At 45.0% G+C, this 23,629-nt stretch overlaps 1 protein-coding gene across 4 annotated transcripts in view; it reads left to right on the forward strand.

The window, feature by feature from the left end:
• The window catches only part of PPIL6 (peptidylprolyl isomerase like 6), a 79,234-nt gene that overhangs the window by 54,048 nt on the left and 1,557 nt on the right, over nt 1–23,629 (forward strand). For 3 of the 4 annotated variants that reach the window (XM_029595294.1, XM_029595295.1, XM_029595293.1), the window contains 4 exons: nt 6,177–6,239; nt 6,330–6,477; nt 8,053–8,109; nt 17,319–17,454. In XM_029595294.1, coding sequence (XP_029451154.1) covers nt 6,177–6,239; nt 6,330–6,477; nt 8,053–8,109; nt 17,319–17,454 — 404 coding nt within the window. Of the gene's footprint in view, nt 1–6,176; nt 6,240–6,329; nt 6,478–8,052; nt 8,110–17,318; nt 17,455–21,435; nt 21,611–23,629 lie in introns of all 4 variants that reach the window. The other variant, XR_003855606.1, reaches the window with a different exon arrangement.

Below are 23,629 nucleotides of genomic sequence, written 5' to 3' on the forward strand. Positions count from 1 at the left end.
CCATGCTATAGGACCCATAACAGAAAAGGCCTAACTTCTTTGAATCAACTACTGAGGGAGGAACTTTCAAACTGCCTGGATGGAAACAAAGACTGCATGGACTTTTGCTTGTGGACTTTGATCAATTCTGAAAGCAAAGGTCTGAGTGTGCTTTGGCTTTGAAACTTGCTGTGGGTGCAAGCCACATACACGTCATCTGCATGCAGCCCTTTCCTCCCCCCACCTAAACATGCCTTCGCTCAGTGCGGAGAAAAGTCCACGTGTTGTGGGACAGATGTTTCTAGATAATGAGATAAAACAATTTTTACTCACGGACAGGGCCGGTGCAAGGGGATTTGGCGCCCTAGGCGAGCCTTCTCCCTTGCGCCCCCCCCCCCCCCCCCCCGGTCTCAGTCCCGACCCTTACCTCATTCTCGATCACGCCCGCTGACTGGGGTTTTCTGGGTCGCAAGCAGGTTGGGCACTGCTTGCGGCCTGCCAAACTCCACTCCTCTTTGCCACCACTTGCGGCTCCATATGGCTCGCACCCAGTGACGCACCAAGGGTCTCCGGTGCCCGGGGGCCAATGCATGTGTGCCTCTCCAGCATCCCCCCTTAATCCTTCTTGTACTAATGCTTAAGGTCACAGAAAATCAGTGGTGTCTCCAGACAGAAGAATTGGGGGGGGGGGGGGCGCCAAAATGACATTTCTTCATCTCACCCACCTCTATGGATCCTGCTTTAAAATTGGTTATTAAAAAAAAAGTGTTAATAAAAAAGTCCAAAGGGTCCTCTGCGTTATTTTAAAAAGCTGGCCAGTTTCACACTATAAAATTATGTTGATAGCCTCAGTCAACTGATTCTATGTGGCTATGAGAGTGAAGTCAGGAATATATAGGAAGGAACAGAATGTCAATATAAATCCTGTACCTCCAGTTCTGTAACTCTGTGCATCCACTGAAATTCCCCCAAACAATGGAGCTTGGATGTTTCCCTTACAGCTCATCATACTGAAAGATATTTTCAAATTCTGGTGTCACTTCACAGTAACAGCAGCACAAACAGCTTCCACTGCCAGGCACATTGTGAACTAACACAAAACACCACAAAAAAGACACTCAAAATCTATACTGCAATCCCATCATAACATAACAGTAATAACACCAAGGACTCAAACAACAATAACCCTACCTGTGAATAAGCAAGGGTAAATATTACACTGGGTCCTAGAATACCAATACTCCACCTACTGAGGAAACAAAACAAACCCGATTGCTATAGATCACTATGCTAGCAGAATCTCTCATCATGGTCACACACACAGAGCAGAGACAGACCCTCACCAAATACAGAATACAAAATAAAGGAGCACAAATTAGAAAAAACTGAAATGGAAACCCCAAGAAGCCAGACTCTGTGTATTAACAATGGAAAAACAGAACCACCATTCTTCATAAAACAAATAAAATCAAGAAACATAAAGCATCAGTTATAATAGTAAAACCATACTAATAAAATAATATTTTAAAACTACTGATAAATAGAATTTCTATTAATTAAAATCATATACATTTTTTACAATTTCCTAAAACCAATAAAATATTTCAAAACAGCACATATATCAAATAACACACAATAATTAAAACTAATAAGGATTTTAAAAAGCCCCTGCTGTCCATACATGGGAGCTCTTGATTGAGGTTATCCTCTCTCTCTCACACATACTCACATGTCCATTCTCTCTCACACATACACTGTCACATACATACACATTCATGCTCTTATACCCAACCATAACCTCTCGCTCTCACAGACACTGACACACTCAGGCTCTAAGGCACTCTCTCCCCCTCCACACACCCCCCCCCCCCCACAAACTCTTACTCCCCTGGATTTTCTCATACACACTCATGCTCTCACTGGCTCCCTCACATACACACAAACACACACTCCCAGGCAAGCTTCCAATCGTTCTCACACAAACACACACACACACACACACACAGGCAAGCTCCCAGTCATTCTCACACTGACCCCCAGGCGGGCTCCCATTCATTTTCACACCACTCCCTCCCCATCCCCCAGGCATGCACACATTCATTCTCACACCCAGACCCCCAGGCAGGCACCAATTTATTCTCACACACACACACACACATACAGCACAAACAGGCAGGCATCTATTCTCACACATACAAACCCCAGGAAGACACCCATTCATTCTCATACACAGACACACCCTCAGGCAGGCACCCATGCATTCACACACATACACCGCCAGGCAAACTCCCATTCATACACATGCACACACTAAAGGCAGAGACCCCCCTCTCTTTCTTTTGCCAGCAACCTCAGAGCCTCTCTCATTCCTCTGCTGCCACTGTCACTGTTGCTGTATGGCTATTGCGGAGGTGCTGATTGCCACTATTGGCACTGAAGCCCATTCTGCTGCCTCCTCTGTGCAGGCCTCATGGTACATTGTGAGATCCGCATAGAGAAAGTGCTACTCTTGCACATTCCCAAAGATTACATGTTCCAATCAGTAAAAAATAATTTATTTTTTTTTACATTTGCTGTCTGATCTTAGTTTTCTAATCAGTTGGTCAGAGGCTTTTTTTTTTTCCACCTTCCCTTTCTTATTTTTTTGCCAATTCCTTTTATAACATATTTCTTTTCTCTCCATCTGTCTTCTTCCCTCAAACACACAGTCAGGTTCTCATTCTCACATGCTTTCTCTCTCTCTCACACACACACATACACAGGCACTCACTCTCACATGCTCTCTCTCATACAATCATGTATACACCGTCTCTCTCTTGCACATGCTGTCTGACTCTGGCACACAGGCTCTCTCTCACTCCCACATGCTGTCTTGCTCAAGCACAGGCTCTCATTGTCACATGCTCTCTCTCATACAATCATTCATACACACAGTCTCTCACTGGCACATGCTGTCTGACTCTGGCACACAGGCTCTCTTTCACTCCCACATGCTGTCTTGCTCAAGCACAGGCTCTCACTGTCACATGCTGTCTCTCTCACACACACACACAGAGGCTCTCACATGCTGTCTCTGCAAACATTCAGGTCCTCACTCCCACACACAGTCTCTCAACTCATCTCATACACGCACACATACACACTGTACAAACCCTCAGTCTCTCTCTCACCTCTGGGCCTCCTCTTCACGGCCGCTGCAGGATGGGCTCTGCAGCGGCCCCGGACTTCTCGAGCCGCGCTGCTCCTCTTCTGTACGCGGCTGATGCTCCTCCTCTTTCCTGCCCGCGCGGCTCCGGCAACATTTTTCTTCCGGGGCCGCGCGGGCAGGAAGGAGGAGAAGCTCCTGCATTGGCTGATGATCCTCCTCCTTCCTGCCCGCGCGGCTCCGGCAACATTTTTCTTCCGGGGCCGCGCGGGCAGGAAGGAGGAGGATCATCAGCCAATGCAGGAGCTTCTCCTCCTTCCTGCCCGCGCGGCCCCGGAAGAAAAATGTTGCCGGAGCCGCGCGGGCAGGAAGGAGCTGGAGCACCAGCATGTTTAGAAGCGATTGTTTTCTTCCGGCCGTGGTGACTTGAGCTCCACCACGGCCCCGCCGATCTTCTTGCTGTGTGTATTCGGCACACAGCATAGCAGTAGTTCACCGCTCAGCCGCTATTGGGATGACGTCCACCGGCGGCCATTGGCCATCAGCGGCTCGGCGCCCCCTAATGCTCAGCGCCCTAGGCGATCGCCTAGTTCGCCTAGTGCTTCCGCCGGCCCTGCTCACGGAAATCCTTTTAAAAATTATCATCCAAGTGGAGAGTTTTCCAAACGGAGCCCCTTGATGCAAAGTCATATCTCTGGCCCCAGAACGCCTTTCCGCTGCGCATTGATAAAGTTCATGTGAAACTGAGGTATGCGTGTACTTTACATGCATTGATTCCAGATTAATTGTCAAAATACTTATACACAGAAGTTGTTTTAAAATTTTAACTCTAAACGTGGGTTGGGTCAGATTGGGGAACAAAGTTTGGAGCTCAATGATGATTTCTAGCACTGGGAGCCTACTTTAAGCATCTATAACTAAATTAAGGAGCCTTAATTTTAGCTACCTAAAGTTATAGTTAGGTGCCTATTTGCAGCTGGACTTAGAGCCTAACTTAGATTTCTAAACTGAAGAGCACTCAGCAATCTCTGAATTTTGGCTTCTTAGTTTCAGTCCTGGGGCTGAGGATTTCTTTAGTAATTGTGGGGAGATCACTGCTGTAGATATTAAAAAAGGGTGAAGCTCAGGTTACTTCCCTGTCTCATTCCTCACTTCTCTCTGTCATTGAATCTGTGTGACTTCAACCAAATCACTCTGTCTCCTTGTACCTCGAATGCCATTGACTATGTAAGGCCTCAGGCATGCCACTTTACTTCCCTTTGCCTCACTTTACCCACTGTTAGGCCAGAAATGAGCTGTAAGGTTATCTATCTTAGAGATAATTGCAGATAGGAAGGGACTCCAGCAGGTAAAGTAGTGCTTTACCCACAGATATGGCCCTCTAGAAACTTGTGCGACCAATATGTGCATAAAATTACACATATACACACTTTGTGCGTTTGTTTATGTGCATACCGGAGAGGTATTCCAGGGGGGTGGAGCCTGGGTGAGGTTGGGATTTACATGTATACATATGATTTTAAAACATAGGTAAATTTTAAAAGCGTTGCTCAAGCAAAAACGGCCCCATACAGGCACATGTGGGCCATGCACGAGCAATGCAAATTTTAAGCCGGGAAGTATGCGTGTACATACCTGTTTGTGCACCAAGAATAAAGAGGCTGAAAGGGAGAGGGGCATGGGCGTTCCGGGATGGGGCCAAGACTTACATGCGTAACCCCAAATTTGGCAAAGGCTGAACATGGCAACGTACGCCATATTACCTGCGTAACTTTACTACTGGTCCTGATGAGAGAGAATGCGCCTCTGATAGAGAGACAATATGACATTCTATATATCTCCCACTGTAAGAGGGGCATTTTAAAACTCAGGATGGGTTGTGGGGGGGAGTGTTACAGACCCTGCCTGAGCCGAAAGTGCCCCTCTTACAATAGGATTCTCTGTTCAAAATTACACACACCAAATAACAGGTTTAGTTGCATACGTTTAGTGTTGCTGTGATAATTTTCAAACAAAAATACAACCCACATATACCAAAAAATATATTATTTTTACTTTTTTTTGTGTGTGTGTGTGTGAAATTTAATCACTTTTAATAAATGCTAAAAATTGACCAAAACATTTTTAAGATGTACGGTGGTCATTTCATAAATGAGCACAGGTCCCATCTAGGTTAACCCGACTCATTTTTAATCATGAACAACCCATTGTACACCCACTTATTTATATTACTTTAATCAAAATGTTCAAAAATTCCCCAAATCTTCAAAATTCATATATTGAAAAGTTTTATAATAAGGACAGCTTGCCGCCACTCAATTTTAAACACACAGTTCTGTTGCAAGAGGCAAAAAATTGTTTTTCATCTTAAACATGACATAAAAGGGAACACTTAATTGTATCAGCTGAGCATATGCTCTTATGGCTATAGAAAGTGACGACATGAAAGAGCACTTATCTTGATGTAGAAAAGCCCTTAGCTTAATCGACTAAACAGGAGCGCTTGAATCCGACATGGCCAAGTTTTGAAAACAAAATCTTCTTCAGGTGTCACCGCTCGCCCACATGCCATCTCCATTGATCTCAATCATTATAGCCTTACTCCAAAATATCAGTCCGTAAAGGTTTTCTCTCTGAAACCGGCTCACTCCCAAAGTGCTGCCTCAAAAGTTTTTCCAAAATGGCGAACCTGAGCTCCCACTCTCGGCGTCCTCTTTTTAAAGGGGTCAGATCATGTGTGTCGTATATGGCGTAACATAACATAGCCACCAAGACAGCTGAAAAAAAAAGTAGTAATATTTTTTTGGTATATGTGGGTTGTATTTTTGTTTGATTTAGTTATCCACCTGCATTGGTGGTTTTTTTGTTGGGATAATTTTCAAAGCAGATTATGTGTGCAGCTGGTATAACTTTTATGTGCGATGTTTCAAACTTACCCTCATATCTTTGAAAGCACATGGGAGGCCCCTTGTATATTTCAAATATTATCAGTCATGGTAAATAGGAGAATTTGGGTGTTTTATCTGTCTAATTGTCTTCCTTAACTTTACAGCATGTGTTTGTATACATGGACATCTCTATTCAGGAAAATCCCATTGGAAGGTTGCTATTTGAGGTTAGTTGTAGAAGAACAAAGCTAACAAAATTAAAGTTTTGTGAATGTCATTTCTTCCTGTGATTTTTGGTTGTTTTGTTCACTTGCTAGCTCTTCTCTGACATATGTCCTAAAACCTGTGAGAATTTTTGGAAGTTGTGCACCGGAGAAGCCGGCACTTCCCGAAGTGGCTTGGAGCTAACGTACAAAGGGTCTGTTTTTCATCGAATAGTTAGAAAAGGCTGGATACAAGGAGGAGGTAAGTTTAAATCCCTTGAAGTTCAGGCTTATACCACATGTAGAAGCATAGAATAGGATGGTAGATAACTGTAAGGAAAACAACCAAACTGCTATCTCAGGAAAATCAAACTGACAAAAAAAGAGACAGCAAAACCAAATGAACCAGGAAAATTCACAAAATCTCTTGTTCAAGAATGGGTATTAGCAGGCCAGGACTTATTTAAATCTTCTTCAGTGGCCAAAAGATCACACGGGCTACCCGGGCCTCTCCGTCATCCACCCATGATCAACAGTCTATCGTATGTAATGTACTTTTTAGTAATTATTTTGATGCAAATAAAAATTGTCTACTTGTATTCCTGTGGGCATGAAATTCCTACTGTGACATCACAGCAGCGTGGTCACAGAAGTCAGGTGTCCACTATTGCAGGATCATACACCACATATATTTTTTAAAGGATTGATGTTATAGAACGGCCATGGATATTAAAATCATAGCTTCCTGTATCTATAGTACATGTTAAAGGGGTAAATTTGTAACAGCTTGCACAAAAAGTTGGCAAAAACATGCATAAGTCACATCAGTGTTCAAAGTGGTTTTACATGTGTATGTTTGCTGTGAAAATTATCCCACCAAAACTACCCGTATCCCTTGAATACCCCTTGAAACTACCCGTATCCCTTGAATACCCCTGCTAAAAAGTAGACAAAGATATTTCAAAAAAGTTTACACACACATACTTTGGAAAATGCAAAAGCGCTAGCGCCTCCCTACATACACTACATATGTGCCGACTTTTACTGTTTTACCTGTGGAAATGCCTTGGAAAATTACCCTCCCTCTCTTCATTTGCAGTAACATTCTTTGAAAATCCTGCAGTAGTTCTCCTTGAGATTATGTGCCCCGCAGCATTTTTCTGAGCAGAAATACCTCTTGTGGTGGAATCTCTCTCATTCTCTATAATGTAGCACAGTGGTTAGAGCAGCTGCTTTTGAACTAGGCAGACCAGGGTTCAAATCCCACTGCTGCTCCTTGTGATCTTGGGCAAGTCACTTTATCCTCCATTGCCTCAGCTACAAACTTAGGCCTGGATTCATCATTCCTCGCAGAATGATGAATCCTCGCAGAATGATGAATCCTCGCAGAATGATGAATCCTGCGAAAACGGGGGTGAAGGGGGGAGGCGGTCCTGCGAAAGCCCGCAGCCTTTCGCACCAAATAGCATCACCGTGAAAGGTGGTGCTATTCGGCGCGCTACTGCCGACAATAATGTTAGTAACATTATCGCCGGCAGCGAAGACACTGCCAACTCCACCCCCTCCCCGCCCCGACTTTTCCCCTCTCCCTAATTTGCATTCTATCGCATGCAAAAAAGCCCTTTTCGTATGCGATAGAGGCTTATCGCGCATGATACAACCGTATCACATGCGATAAGCCTTTGTTAAATGACCCCCTTAGATTGTGAGCCCTCTGGAGAAATAACGACAGTACCTGAATGTAATCCACTTTGAAGTACCAAAAAGCAGAATATTAAAATCTGATAAATAAGTTTACCTGTAAAAACTCTACTAGTAATTTCTATTCTTTGTACAGATATAAAATTGGGATCAGGCAGTGGTGGCGAATCAATATATGGAAGCACTTTTATAGGTAAGTACAGTAATGAGCATTTGATCTTCTTGTTGGTCTTCCCATGCAGTAAACCTGCAGTGAGGTAGCTGTTCAGCATCCTATGGTGGCATCACTATGTGTATGTTTACCTTCCATCCTCAGCCCCTCGAAGACTTTTCCTCCAGGAACTTGTCCAACCTGTTTTTAAATGCAGCTACTCTGATAGCTTTCACCACATCCTCTGGCAACGAATTCCAGAGCTTAATTATGCGTTAATTAAAAAAACATTTTCACTTATTAGTTTTAAATGTATTACCAGTAACTTCATTGAATGTCCCCTAGTCTTTGTACTTTTCAAAAGAGTAAATAACTGATTAACGTTTAATCATTCCGTTCCACTCATTTTATAGACCTCTATCATATCTCCCCACAGATGTCTCTTCTCCAAGCTGAAGAGTCCTAATCTCTTTAGCCTTTCCTCATAGGGGAATTGTTCCACCACTTTTATCATCTTGGTTGCCCTTCTCTGTACCTTTTCTAATTTGCTATATCTTTCTTGAGATGTGGTGACCAAAACTGCACACAATACTCAAAATGAGGTCGCCCCATGGAGCGATACAGAGGCATTATGATATTCTCTGTTTTATTCTCCATTCCTTTCCTAATGAAGCCTAGCTTTGTTTCCCTGTAGGTACCCGGATCAGTCCAGACAATGGGTTGAGCTTCCTGTCCAGCAGATGGAGACAAAGAATAACTGAAAGGGTATCCTATATCAGGACAGAGCCTACCCTGCGTCCCTTCAGTATTTCTCTGTCTCCAGCAGATTCAGACAGTAGAACCTGCGGTTCCCTAGTTTTCTCTCTTTCTGCTCCTTCAGGATTCCTTTCTCTTCTTCTTCCCACTGGGTTGATTCTGGATCAAGCAAGTATTATTATTTCCAATTTAATACAAAAAAAAAAAAGGTAAAGTTTTAAAGTGAGACTTGTTTGTCTCCTTGCTCTTACTGGGTCCCAGGGGGGACTTGTCCCCTTGATTATCAGCCTGGGACCCACTTTCCCGGTGACCTAGAGCCTGGCTGCAGGGGTGATACTGGTGGTCCAGTCACTCCCCCTTTTCTCTGCCTAGTCTGCACCCATCTGGGTCCTATTGCAAGGAGGTGTTTTGCTCTCCTCTGCTTGCCTAAAGTTCTACAGCTCAAAAAAAAAAAAAAAAAGATTAAATTCTTTCAAGCATACTCACAGGCGATTGGCAGCAATCGGCAGCGTTTTAATCTCAACTTCTGGGGAAGGAGCGAAGCAGGGTTCGTTCCCTTGCTTCAGCTCATGGTCAGCCAGGCACTGCCGTTTCTCTTCACGGCTACAGCGTGGTGCCCCCCCCCTCCCCATGGAGTCATGCCGTGTTCGTCTGCCTGTCTTGCCTGCAGGGAGCCTGCCTCTCGGCTCTCCCGCGACAGGCTTTGCTCTGCATGTCTCCCCAGAGGGGAGGGACCCTCTGGGGCAGTAAATAATTCTCTGGCTCGGAGTCGGGCGTGAGACGCGCTCCTAGGCCAGCTCCCACGTGAAAAACCACGGGAACGGTGGCCATTTTGTCGGCGGAGCTGCCTGCTAGTACAAGCCCTGCAGAGCTGATTTTTACCTCCTCGCCGCCAGATCTCAGTCCTGCAGGTTCTCCGGGCCCAGTTTTTTACCCCATCCCCCCCTCCCCGCGATCCTTCCCCTCCCCCCGGGCCTAGCAAAATTCAGCACTGTTTTTCCCCTGAATTTGTTTTATTGTTGCATGAATCCTTTCTGGCTAATTTGGAGGAAGACAATGATCCCTCCCAGGCCCCCCCCCCCCCCCCCCCGGCTAAGATTTCTTGGGTAGGCATGGGGCAGGGCCCTAGGGCCTCAGATTCTCAGGCCGCTACTAGGGTCAGGACTGTATCAGGCATTCCGGATCCCCCAGACCCCCCTCAGCCATCCCCCATGCCGTATGTAGATCCTGATGCTGATCTGGTTTCTCCAGGCCCGCCGGTCGATGGTGATGATCCGCAGGTCCTGCAGCTGTTCCAATAGGAGGAGCTGGAACCGCTCATTCCCTTTGTACTGGACGAACTGGGAATTGATGTTCCTCCAGAGGAGCCTCCCACTCCTTCATCTTCTCGCACCATGGACCCAGTCCTAGCAGGGCTTTAGGGCTCCACCGCGCACTTTTCCATTTCACCCCATGCTTATGCAGCTCCTGCTGCGAGAATGGGAGACTCCTGAGTCAGGCCTCCGGGTGGGCAGGGCAATGGACAAGCTTTACCCCCTGTCGGACCAGTGCCTGGAGATGCTGAAAGTGCCTAAGGTTGATGCTTTGGTGTCCGCAGTCACCAAGCATACCACCATTCCCCTGGTGGGGTCCACATAAGAACACAACTCAGGAAGAATCCGAAAAATCAAAGAAAAAACGTGAGTACAATCGCACAAACATTACTTATAAGAACCTGAAAACTTATACCAAATGCATGCTCCTATCTTTCATACTATTCAATGCTCAGTCCATAGTAAAAAAAAAAAAAAAATGCCCATGCTTACAAACTTACTTACTGATACCAAACCAGATTTAGCAATCACAGAAACTTGGATTAAGAACACTGACAATGTTTTAATTAACCAGATAGAAGACCCAACCTACAAAACTTTCTCAATCCCCAGACCAAATAAGAGGCGGAGGACTCATGTTAATCGTCAAAAAAAATCTACAGATGAAACAAATCACTTCCAAGATATGTTCCCCTTTCGAAATCTCAATATTTGACTCTCCTATATTACAAATCTGCCTAGTATACTGTCCCTCTGGCTCATTAGATCGAAACTGCTCCACAGTAATAGAATTCTTCATTACCAACCTAACACTCAATAAACCAGTCATCATCCTGGGAGATTTCAACCTGTATATGGACACCCTTCCCCTCACAGCCACATGCAGAACAATAACGGATGCACTAGCAACAATGGGAGTAGAACAAATCGTCAAGAAACCAACTCACAAAGCAGGACATACCCTTGATCTGGTCTTTATCAACACAGACACCTGGGATACACAACAAACAAAAATAACCGAAATCCCCTGGTCAGACCACTCCCTCATCCAAGCCTCCCTCACCTTCAAAACGAAACCCAACAAAATTGAAAACAAAGTGAGAACCATCACATATTGCCCACATTTTGATATTGAAGCACTGCAATTAAAGCTCCAAGATGAAATCAAGAACATTGATTACACAAACTCAGAAACAGCCACAAACTCTTGGATCAATATTACCAAAGCATTAGCAGATAGAATAAACCCGACCATCACTAAGTCAATAAAAAACCCAAAACACATAAATCAGTGGTACAACGATACCATAAGATCAGCCAAATGTGAACTCAGAAAAAAAGAGAGATCCTGGCGCAAATTCAAAACTGATCCACTACTCAATGCCTACCGAACCCATCTAGCTAATTATAAAAAATTGATCCATAATGCAAAAAAGGACTTCTACTCAAGCAAAATAAATCAATACCAACATAACCCCAGAATGCTATTCTCTATCCTACAAAACCTCACCAAATCAACAAATGAACAAAGAACATCTTCCACCACAAACAAAAGCAATGAATTTGCCGAATATTTCACAGAGAAAATTAAAAAGTTAATTAACAACTCCAGCAACAACTACACCCAAACCCCAAAACTGTATCCGAAAATAACATCAACTTGATCTACCTTTGACCTCGCCTCCTCACTGGAAATCCAAAACATAATCAAAAAAATGAATCCAGCAAACCACCCCATTGATACCATCCTCATTCAGACAATTAAACTAATTGAAAACACAATTACCAAAACAATAACAGACATAGTCAACCTTTCCCTCACTGAAGGGAAATATCCTAATGCCTAAAATCAGCAATCATTAAACCATTAATAAAAAAGAACAACCTAGACCCTGAGAACATTCAAAACTACTGACCCATATCAAACTTACCTTTCATTGCGAAAATCATTGAGAAAATCGTCCACTCACAACTCTCTGAATACCTTGACACGAACAGCATACTTCACCCCTCTCAATTTGGATTCAAGAAAAACTTAAACCCAGAATCCCTACTTCTCTCACTAAATGACACTTCTGTCAAAGTTTCCAGAACTTTGACTGGCCCCTACTGGGCATGCCTAGCATGGCACTAACCCTGCAGCCAGCAGGGGTCCCCCTTCAGTCTTCTTTTTTCCGTGCAGCAGTAGCCTTGCGGTTAAGGAGTTCTGCAGAGATTCCTGACAGGAATTTTCCTCACAGAATTACTAAAAGTTAATTTGCCCCACAGGGTTCCCTCCTCTAACTTTTTCAAGCTGCGGTACTCCGGTAAGTTTTTACCCGTGTTTCCGTCGATTACCGTCGAGTTTGGCCCTCGCGGCCTACTCTCCGTCAACCGTACCGCGGCTCAATTTTTTGCCATGGCGTCGGGGTTCCATCGGTGCCCGGATTGTAATCGCACCATGTCCATCACAGACCCCCATAAAGTCTGTGTAATGTGTCTTGGATGAGAGCACGATGTCTGGACCTGCACCAAATGTGCCCTTATGACACCAAAAGGTCACAAGGCCAGAATGGAGAAGATGGAACTTCTCTTCCGTGCTCAAACCCCGACTCCGTCCATTGCATCGACGTCGACAGAACCGGCACCGTCAACTTCACGCCAGCACCGACCACCAGCCGGTGACCGTCCGGCATCGACGACATCTCGGCCTTCGACACCCTCTACTCCCCCACAGGACCGAGGGGATCGTAGAGACAATCATCGCCACCAGCATAGAAAATCTCGGACCATCGAGGGAGCGAAATCATCGACCTCGCCACCGTCCGAGCCGCCGTCGAAGAAACCCCGTCCAGAAAAGGCACTGACCTTTTCGGCGACCGGGTCACAGAGGCAACCCTCCCCTGAAAGGGCATCGGGAGCCGCAACTCCGCCTTTAACGGTGGTCCCTCCGGCTATGCCTCTCCCTCCTTCTGTTCCGGAGCCAGGGCTGCTTGCTCCAGATCTCTGAGAAGAACTGGACCGGATGGTTCAGGAGGCCATCGACAAGGCGATGCAATGACTTCAGGTTCCTCCAGCACAGACACCGGTACCAACTGCGGAACTGATCACCGACCCGATTCCAGCAGCATTGGCGCACCGCTGCTCTCCAGGATGGAAGCGCTCATTGCTGCTTTTCCATCGATGGACCCTGGGTCACCGATGGTGCCGGTGCCCTCCCTGATCACTCTGTCATCGGGAGGAGAAACACCGTTTCGCATTCCTCCTTCGGGAGTTCTGCCTCAGCCATCGATACCAATACGTCCATCACCACTGATCCAACCATCGGTGCCGATACGCCTGTCGGCGCCACAGAGCCATCCATCAATGCCCTCGATGCCTGCACCGGTGCCTTCGATGCCTTCATTGATGCCTCCAATTATTCCTTCGATTCCTTCAGAGCCTAGACCAGAACCTTCAGGCATCCCACCATCCCGTCCCCCCTATACATCCTAGAGCGGCAGGGGCTGATCCCTATGATACCTGGACTGATGATTCCTCACCAGACACTGATGATTTGCCTTCACCAACTTCACCCACTGAAAGTAGAAAGCGTTCTCCTCCAGAGGACCTTTCCTTTATAAATTTTGTGAAGGAAATGTCTGAATTTGTTCCCTTCCAATTTGTTCCCTTCCAATTGGAGCAACTCCATCATCTGATAGGCATCAGATGATGGAGTTGCTCCAATTCCTGGATGCCCTCAAAGTAATAACCTCCATCCCTATCCACCAGGTTCTTCTGGATCTCTTAAAGAAGAACTGGGAACATCCTTGCTCCATTGCTCCAGTCAGAGGAAAGCTGACACTACCTATTTGGTGCAGTCAGCTCCGGGCTTTCAGAAACCACAATTGGATCACCAATCTGTAGTGGTAGAATCGGCACAGAAGAGAGCAAAGAGGTCAAAGCCTCATACTTCTTTTCCCCCTGGCAAGGAACAGAAGTTTCTAGATGCCATTGGCCGCCGAGTCTACCAAGGATCATTGCTCATCTCCCGAATTGCTTCTTATCAACTCTATATGACCCAATATAACAGGGTCATTTTTAAGCAGATACAAGACTTGACAGATTCCCTGCCTCAGCAATTTCAAGATCAGCTCCAAACTCTAGTAAACAAGGGTTTTGAGGCAGGCAAGCATGAGATCAGATCTTCTTACGATATCTTTAATACTGCTACAAGGGTATCTGCAGCTGCTATTTCAGTGAGAAGGTGGGCCTGGTTTAAGTCTTCTGACCTTTGCCCTGAAGTACAAGACAGGTTATCTGACCTGCCCTGTGTAGGAGATAATCTGTTTGGCGAACAAATTCAACAGACGGTGGCGGAACTCAAGGACCATCATGAGACACTAAGACAACTCTCTGATGCCTTCTGACTATTCTTCTAAACAGCCCTTCAGAAAGGACTCTAAAACGTCATTCTTCCGCCCGAAGAAGTCCTACCCGCCACCAACCAGATCTCGTGCCATGAGACCTTTTCAAAAAGCACAGTCTCATCAAATACATAAACAAAAACACAAGGCAGCCCCTCAGCCAGGGCCTGCTTCAGGTTTTTGACTCCACCTAGAGAGCAGCAGCCAGCTTCCATTGCCTCATATACCAAGGGAGGTCGATTGTGCCACTTTCACAACATATGGCACTCGATCACCTCAGACTAATGGTACTAGCAATAATTGCTCAGGGTTACCATCTGAACTTCTCTCGTGCACCGGACTCCCCACCTCTACCGACATGGAGAACATCCGATCACTCCATCCATCTGGATCAAGAGGTCTCCCTCCTTCTCCAGTCCAAGGCAATAGAACCCGTCCCCTACTCCCAGCATGGCCTAGGGTTCTATTCCTGGTACTTTCTAATCCCCAAAAAATCAGGAGACGTTCGTCCTATTCTGGACCAACAAGCCCTCAACAAGTACCTCCAGTGAGAGAAGTTCAAGATGTTAACCTTAGGCTTGCTTCTTCCTCTTCTACAAAGAGGAGACTGGCTCTGCTCTCTCGACCTCCAGGACGCATACACTCATATTGCAATAACTTCATCTCATCACAAATACCTGAGGTTTCTAGTAGGCCCCAAGCACTATCAATACCGAGTGCTTCCATTCGGCCTAGCATCTGCGCCACGAGTCTTCACAAAATGCCTCGTAGTAGTTGCAGCCTTCCTCAGGACCCAAGGTGTTCACTTCTACCCCTGTCTAGACGACTGGTTAATCAGGGCTCCCACTCAGCAAGCTGCTTTGTCGTCCCTCAATCTAACCTTACACACTCTAATTTCATTAGGATTTCTCGTCAACTACAACAAATCCTACTTAGTCCCATCCTCTAACCTTGTCGGTTCATTGGGGCAGACTTGGACACCTTGCAGGCAAGGCTTTCCTGCCTCGACAGCGAGCCCTCACTATGGTCTCTTGCCACACCGGCTGCAGTCTCAGCATTCTGCGACTGCACGCACTTTCTCATCCTTCTGGGACCACATGGCGTCTCGGTTCAGGTCACACCAATGGCCCGTTTGGCCATGAGAGTCATGCAGTGGACTGTACGGTCTCAATGGACTCAAAGCATTCAGCCCTGTCGACCATTGTCCATGTAACCGACTCACTCCGTCAGACTCTAGCCTGGTGGAAAAATCAGATCAATCTCCTCCGCGGCTTGCCCTTTCAGGCCTCCAGACCCCAATTAATGCTTCCAACCTCGGATGGGGAGCCCATGTGGCCAACTGCAGACACAAGGCTCTTGGTCTCCAGAGGAAGCCAAACACCAAATAAATTTCCTGAGCTTCAAGCAATCAGATTGTGCTCTCAGAGCATTTCAGGATCACCTCTCAAATCAAGTTATCCTGATCCAGACGGACAACCAGGTGGCCATGTGGTACATCAACAAACAGGGAGGCACGGGCTCCTTCCTTCTGTGTCAGGAAGCTGCACAGATATGGACGGAAGCTCTCTCCCATTCAATGTACCTCAGGGCCACCTACTTGCCGGGAGTGAACAATGTGTTGGCAGACAAGCTGAATCGCATTCTTTCAACCGCACAAGTGGTCTGTCAACCCCTCGATAGCGAACTCCATCTTCCAACAATGGGGATATCCTCAGCTAGACCCTCTTTGCGTCTCCTCAAAACCCCAAAGTAAGAGAACTTCTTCTCTCTCATTCGCAGCAAACACTCTCAGCCCAGAGACGCATTCTCCCTCTCGTGGGCAACTGGTCTACTCTACGCATTCCCTCCACTTCCTCTTTTCTCGAAAACTCTCGTGAAGTTATGTCAGGACAAGGGAACCATGATCCTGTAGCACCTCACTGGCCACGCCAAGTGTGGTTTCCAGTACTGCAGGATCTCTCCATTCGCAGGCCACATTCCCTTGGGAAAGGACCCACTTCTGATACTCAAAACGACGGGTGCCTCCACCATCCCAATCTTCACGCCTTGTCCCTGACGGCATGGATGTTGAAATCCTTCAGCCACTTAACCTTTCTGAACCAGTTTCCGTGTCTTGATTGCTTCACAGAAGCCTTCCACGAGAAAAGCTTACTCTTACAAATGGAACAGGTTCACGTCATGGTGCTCTTCTCAGTCCCTTGACCCCTTTACCTGTCCAATCATGAAGTTTTTGGACTATCTCTGGCATTTATCAGAGTCAGGTCTAAAAACCCATATCAGTACAAACATCAGTAAAAGCTACAGGCAGTGCCGAAAAATAAAATAAGAAAACGTAACGAACCCAACACCGCGGGGCGGTGGGCGGGTTTCGTGAGGACTAACATCCTGCTTGTCCTGTGAGAAAGCAAACGTTGCTTACCTGTAACATGTGTTCTCACAGGACAGCAGGATTGATTTCAATTGTACTGTTGGTAAGGTTTCTTGAAAATCAGGAAAAGCTGTTTTTGGTTTGCTGTCTGAATGAATGTTAAAATCACCTAAAATCAGCACTTCAGAACAAATATATTGGTTAGGAAATCAGAAATAAAAATAAGATCATAAGGAAAACCCCTATTATTCTTAGATATTACTATATAATTGTTTATATTAATTGATATTTTTTAATTGTGTTTTGAATTCCTTTTCTTGTGGTGGTTTGACTGTTTACATTGTAATTTGATGTTGATTGGACAGATGGGAAATAAGAAGTGAGTAAATGCATAAATGTTTCTCTTCTGATTGGCATGCTCTCCTCCAGATGAAAATTTTGCTGTTTCTCACCACAAACGTGGCATCCTTGCGATGGCCAACAAGGGGCGTCACTCAATGGCTCACAGTTTTTACATTACACTGCAAGCTGCGCCTTACCTGGACAGAAAATATGTGGCTTTTGGGTAGGTACCGTCAAAATTTATGTTCCTGATTCCAATCTGGTGTTCTGCTTCCACCCTAAGAGCCTTGCAAATAGTCCAAAATTCAGCAGTTTGAGTTCTCACTAGATCTAGCCATTATGAGCACGTCATCCCCCATAACTTTTTGCACTCCATTGTTGCCAGTCGAATGGAGAATTCGATTGAAAGTCCTGATCTTAGACCACAAAGCTTTGAACAGTGAGGCACTGCAGTGCATTAGTTCAATGTTAAAGATCTGCGGGCCCAAAAAGTTTAAGGTCTACTGATCACTGTTTACCTTGGATGTACCTGCAGTTTGCACAGTAAAGCAGGCAGAATTGGACGGATGCTTTGGAACCAGCTACCTGTCACTCTTCATGTTTTATGACATGTAGGAAGGTCCTGAAAATGCACCTGTTTGGTAGGCATCCTGCTACGATGGTCCAGACAAGTGAATTATGACCCCCTCCTAGCAGACGGAGGCAGAGCACACAGCTTTCCTTGTGGCATCATTGCCACTACTTAGAGGTGATGTAGCACAGAGAAGCAGCAAATGGTAGGACGTTCTTTTTGCATGTGGTAAGATTTGGCTCCCAGGTTTGGCTTGTCTGGCCTGGTAGAGTCTGTAGATCAGTTCTGACCTGAGCTGTGGGCCAGGCTGCTAGCTTTTGCCAGTTTAGCAAACCCAAGTTTGAGTGTTTGTATGTAGGTAAAAATGTAACTTGTCTTTTAGAAGATAAGAACATGCCACACTGGGTCAGACCAAGGGTCCATCAAGCCCAGCATCCTGTTTCCAACAGTGGCTAATCCAGGCCATAAGAACCTGGCAAGTACCCAGACACTAAGTCTATTTCATGTTACCGTTGCTAGTAATAGCAGTGGCTATTTTCTAAGTCAATTTAATTAATAGCAGATAATGGACTTCTCCTCCAAGAACTTATCCAATCCTTTTTTAAACCCAGCTATACTAACTGCACTAACCACATCCTCTGGCAACAAGTTCCAGAGTTTAATTATGCGCTGAGTGAAAAAGAATTTTCTCTGATTAGTTTTAAATGTGCCACATGCTAACTTCGTGGAGAGCTCCCTAGTCTTTCTGTTATCTGAAAGAGTAAATAACCAATACACATTTACCAGTTTTAGACCTCTCATAATATTAAACACCTCTATCATATCCCCCCTCAGCCATCTCTTTTCCAAGCTGAACAGCCCCAACCTCTTCAGCCTTTCCTCCTAGGAGAGCTGTTCCATCCCCTTTATCATTTTGGTTGTCCTTCTCTGTACCTTCTCCATCGCAACTATATCTTTTTTTATTATGTATATGTTTTTGTTTAATTTATGAATGTTTGTAAACCACTTAGAATATTTAGATAACATGGCATAGAAATTTTACAAATACATAAAAATAGAGTGCGGGTGCCAATCATATGCTTGAAGGTGAAAGTCCATATAGGACCTGATTTACTATATCTTCTTTTTCCGATAGACAAAAAGGGGGGGATGCCTTAGTAAATCAGGGGAAAATTAAAGGAGCAGAAGTAGGAAAAAAGTTTCTAAATAACTTTTCAATCATTCAGTTAACAGGTAAAATCATTACAGTGCCTCTTTGGATTTTTTTGCCAGCTTTTTTAGGGTGGGAGGTGCCCAACAGTTTCAAAAGAGCAGAAGTGCCACGCTATGTCAGACCAAGATCCATTGAGCCCAGCATCAGTCCGGGTGACAAGTACCCCTGCTTCTTTGTGCCTTTTACTTAGTTGGAACGGGGCCTGGGGTCTGGAACCATGAGCCTTCATTCACAATGACCGGGGTGAATTTTCCCCTATTCAGTCATTACAGCCAGGACCATGCACCAAGACTCTGTCTGGAGCCTGCCAATGTGCACAATGACCAGGACTTCTTTCCCCAGGAAAGGCCGCGAGTACTGCCCAGGTTAGGAAATGTAGGATCTGAGCCAGGAATTAAACCCAGCGAGACGGCTCTGGTTATTTATTCTGTTCCTGAGGAAAGAGAATGTTAAAGTTTTTAAGCTCCTCCTATTTACTTATTCCTGCCATCATGAAGCTAAGTAATTCAAGGGTGCTGCTGTAATGACCTTCATCAATACCCCAAGCACAAATCACACTAATCATAATGTATGAATAAATTAATTCTTTAAGGATGGTCTACATTTGTCTTTGGCTGAAAAGAGGATGCTAAGCAAGAAATTTAGATCATAAATTATCAGGCATTTAAACTGTAAGGTGGGGGTGGCAGGAGGTGGCCAATGAAATTGCCAAGTCACCCGAAGCAATACAGGAATTTGGAGGAGAAAACAACAAAATCAATTAGCTCAAGATAGCAGAAAAGGTGACTAGGAAGAGCAGCAAACCAAGGTAGAAAACTTGGAAAGCTATGACCACAAATGCTTATGTGGGCAATAAAATCCCAGACCTGCAGGCCTTAATGGTGGAAGTGAACTTGGACATCACTGTGTTACAGAGTCCTCAGAGTCCTCATTCACTGAGTCTCTCATGATTGGCCATCCCTGTCTATGACTTGATAAGGAAGGACAGGAGAGGACAGGAAAAGGGGAGAAGTAGCTCTTTATGTCAAAAACAATATCCACATATGAAGATTTCTCACAGATATTCACTTCACAGCTTGCAAAGTGCCCAGACAAGCATTGTCTGAATAAGAGAGAGAGCTTCTTTATAAGGTCTACATAGTGGTCAACTATTTATAATCACTATAGGAGGGCCAGCTAATAACTCAAAGTGAGGTTTTGGTGGTGGTTTTGGAACCAGTTTGACACGCAGAATGAGACGTACGAATAGCACACTTCATCAGAGCCCCATGCAGAGCTCTCTCTCTCTCTATGGGATTTGAGGTGGATCAGGCTAAATGCCTGGTCCCGCACAGCTTTAAAGGAGAAAAATAGGGGCACTTCATCACAGTTGCTTAGAAAATGTTAGCCTGTTAACACTCGGGCCGATACAGTACAGTGCGCTACGGTGGAGCGCACTGTTAACCCGCGTTTGGACACGCGTTTTCGACACACTAGCTTTACCCCTTATTCAGTAAGGGGTAATAGCACATCGAAAACGCGCGGCCAACACCCCTGAAACTAATAGCGCCCACAAATTGCAAATGCATGTTGATGGCCCTATTAGTTATTCCCGCGCGATTCAGTAAGTAAAATGTGCAGCCAAGCTGCACATTTTACTTTCAGAAATTAGCGCCTACCCAAAGGTAGGCGTTAATTTCTGCCAGCACCGGGAAGTGTACAGAAAGCAGTAAAAAACTGCTTTTCTGTACACCCTCCGACTTAATATCATGGCGATATAAGTCGGAGGTCCCAAAGTTAAAAAAAATGTTAAATCAGCCCGCGGCTCACGGGTTGAAAACCGGATGCTCAATTTAGCCGGCATCCGGTTTCCGAACCCGTGGCTGTCAGCGGGTTTGAGAACCGACGCCGGCAAATGAGTGTCGGCTGTCAAAACTCGCTGACAGCCACCGCTCCTGTCAAAAAAGAGGCACTAGGGACGCACTAGTGTCCCAAGCGCCTCTTTTTACCGCGGGCCCTCTTTTGAATACTAAATCGCGCGCACAGGAGAGGGGCCTGTGTGCGTGCTGGGAGAGCAGGCGCTCGCCCGCTGTCCCGCGACTTTTATTGTATCGGCCAGACTAATTGTGTAAAGAGAGGCTGACTGTACTGCACCATGTCAGACGGGACAGGATGAGTCCAGTTCTGGTTTGTTCATTGCCTCTATGGCCTTGCAGATCCATTTCCTAAGAAAAGGATTAGAACTAGGACTGGCATAACCTGTTTCTTTTGACATAGAGCTATATGGTCATACTTTAACTAGCCAACAGGGCTAAAAAATATGTTAACATAGATTTTGACAGCAAATAAGGTCTGCTCAATTTATAGCTGCAAGCTTTTTTTTTTTTATTTTTACCCTTTCTCCTTTTTCTTTTCCACCTTTGGTTCCCCTTCCTGGACAGCTATGAACCCTTCTTGGCCTGCAAGCTAAAGGGGCACCTTCTGTGAGCTGCTTGATGGCCAGCTGGATCACCACCGTAGAACCTTTCTCAATGTGCCCAAGTCCAACTAGCTTCAGTGGCTGCAGAATCCAAACCTGGATCACTGACACGTCAGCACATAGCCGGAAGTCATGATGTGAGGTTTAGGAGTAACATGCATGCATATAACAACAATAACAGAATACAAGAAGGCCCAGCATGTGCACAGAGAGCCTTTAGCTGCGAAGGAGTAAAGGGGAAGACAGAAATTAAGTGGAGGCCTATGGCAACTCAACAGAACTTAAATTAGGCAGACCAGGTGGACCTTAATTCCATGTCATTGAGGACAAGTGGAGCCAGTCCTGGTTTTACTCCATTACATGCATGAAAATGTAGGGTTTAACAGACAAATACAAAACTCCACCGTAGCACTGATGAGAAGGCTGCAAATTGCATGAACATATCACACTTATACTATGCCCTGACTTTCCAACCCTAAAAGGAGGCAGACTTAGTTACTTGAACTAAGATTCTCACTTGGGGAACTCTGGCAACAAAAGAAGCGATGCCCACCAACAATCTTTCTTGGGAACAGCACCTGCCCTGTGGAAGTCTTCCAGAAGTACTCTATCCAGTGCGTGACTGCTCCTGCTTTAGGAAGCAGGTAAAAGGCTGGCTCTTCTTCCAGGCCTTTAATGCCAAGTCCATAACATTCTCCACCCTAGAAGCAAGCATTAAACTAAATTGACTGCAATAAACTGCCTGGCACCAGTTTTTTACAGAGATGGTTATATATTTATTTGAAGTTTATTCATTTTTGTTGATCTTAAGTTAGTCACTGACCTTATTGTTTCTCCTTTTTGTCTATTGTTTAAATGTATTTTGTTTGTTTATTTGTTTTTTTAACTTCAGTCATAATTGTTGTTTTTCATTACTGCTGATTTATATACCAGTTCAGGTGTTACTCTGTACCTTATTCTATAGTAAGCTGCCACTGATCTCTGATTGTATGCTGCTATTATAATATATTGTACTCCACCTTGGGTGAATTACTTACTCAAAAAGATGGGTAATAAATCAATAAACTACATTTCCATGCATGCAGTGGGGTAAAATCAAGACCTCTCTGGTCATCCTAGTCTTAGTGTGGCTGCTGCTGAAATTTTATCAGTAGCCAGCTAAGTCCTCCCTTCCCCCCCCCCCCCCCCCCCACCCCTAATCATGCTCCTGGGATCACACAGACTTTGACCAGCTAACTGCAGTGATTTGGCTAGAATAATCTGAAAAGGCCCCTGTTGCAGACAATTTTGTCCTCCTCAGAGCAGGTGAATATACTTGCCTGGTTTTATACAGCAAAAATATTTACCCAAAGCTCACATGGGCCAGTTCAGGGCTGTGAACAGGTCAGGGAAGGAAAACTGCAAATCTACACATCTTATTTTGCCCCTGTTCGGCTGCCTACAGAAAAAGGAGGCACAAAGTAGAGGGTTGCTTTTGTACCCTGTACCTGATGGGCAATTTTCAGAGCACACTCTTCTGAAACTTGCCCCCGTTCTGTCTGGGCTCAGTCTGTTGAGACCTTGATAGCACATGTATGTCCTGAAATTATTCATCTTCGATATCTTTAGCTTATACATACCTGTATTTTTTTTCAAAGTCATTCATTTCTGTTTACAGTTTAGCATGAACAGAATCTGGGGGAAATTCAGACTTAAGAGCAATGAATTGAGATCATTGAGTTCCTAAAGTGATGCTACATCAAGATAAAATCAAATAAAGGTGTTTCATAATAAGCACTTTTGTTTTCACTAGTAATAATGCCTTATCTTTGAAAGAAACATATTTTAGTTCATTGTAGCACTGAAACTGTAGGCCACATTTTAAAAGTGGCTTTCCTCATTTGTTAACTGGATTCTTTGCAGGTTTTGTTACTTTTTTATTGAACTGACATATGAATTACTCAAAAAGATGTTGTATATCAGCTTTTGAGACCACATACATCCCTTCTTCAAATGTGACAGTACTGCTGAAGAGAGAAAGCTTATATTCTTTGAGATGCTGTTGCAGAGCAGAAATTGACTGTAGTAGTCTTCAGATAGTGTCAAGTGAAGATTGAATTAGCAGCAGTTAGCACAAACAGAGTTGTCTGAGGCATTAATAACACTGGGCAACAATG

Source organism: Rhinatrema bivittatum, chromosome 3 (genome assembly GCF_901001135.1).
Source record: "Rhinatrema bivittatum chromosome 3, aRhiBiv1.1, whole genome shotgun sequence".
NCBI classification, from domain to species: domain Eukaryota; kingdom Metazoa; phylum Chordata; class Amphibia; order Gymnophiona; family Rhinatrematidae; genus Rhinatrema; species Rhinatrema bivittatum.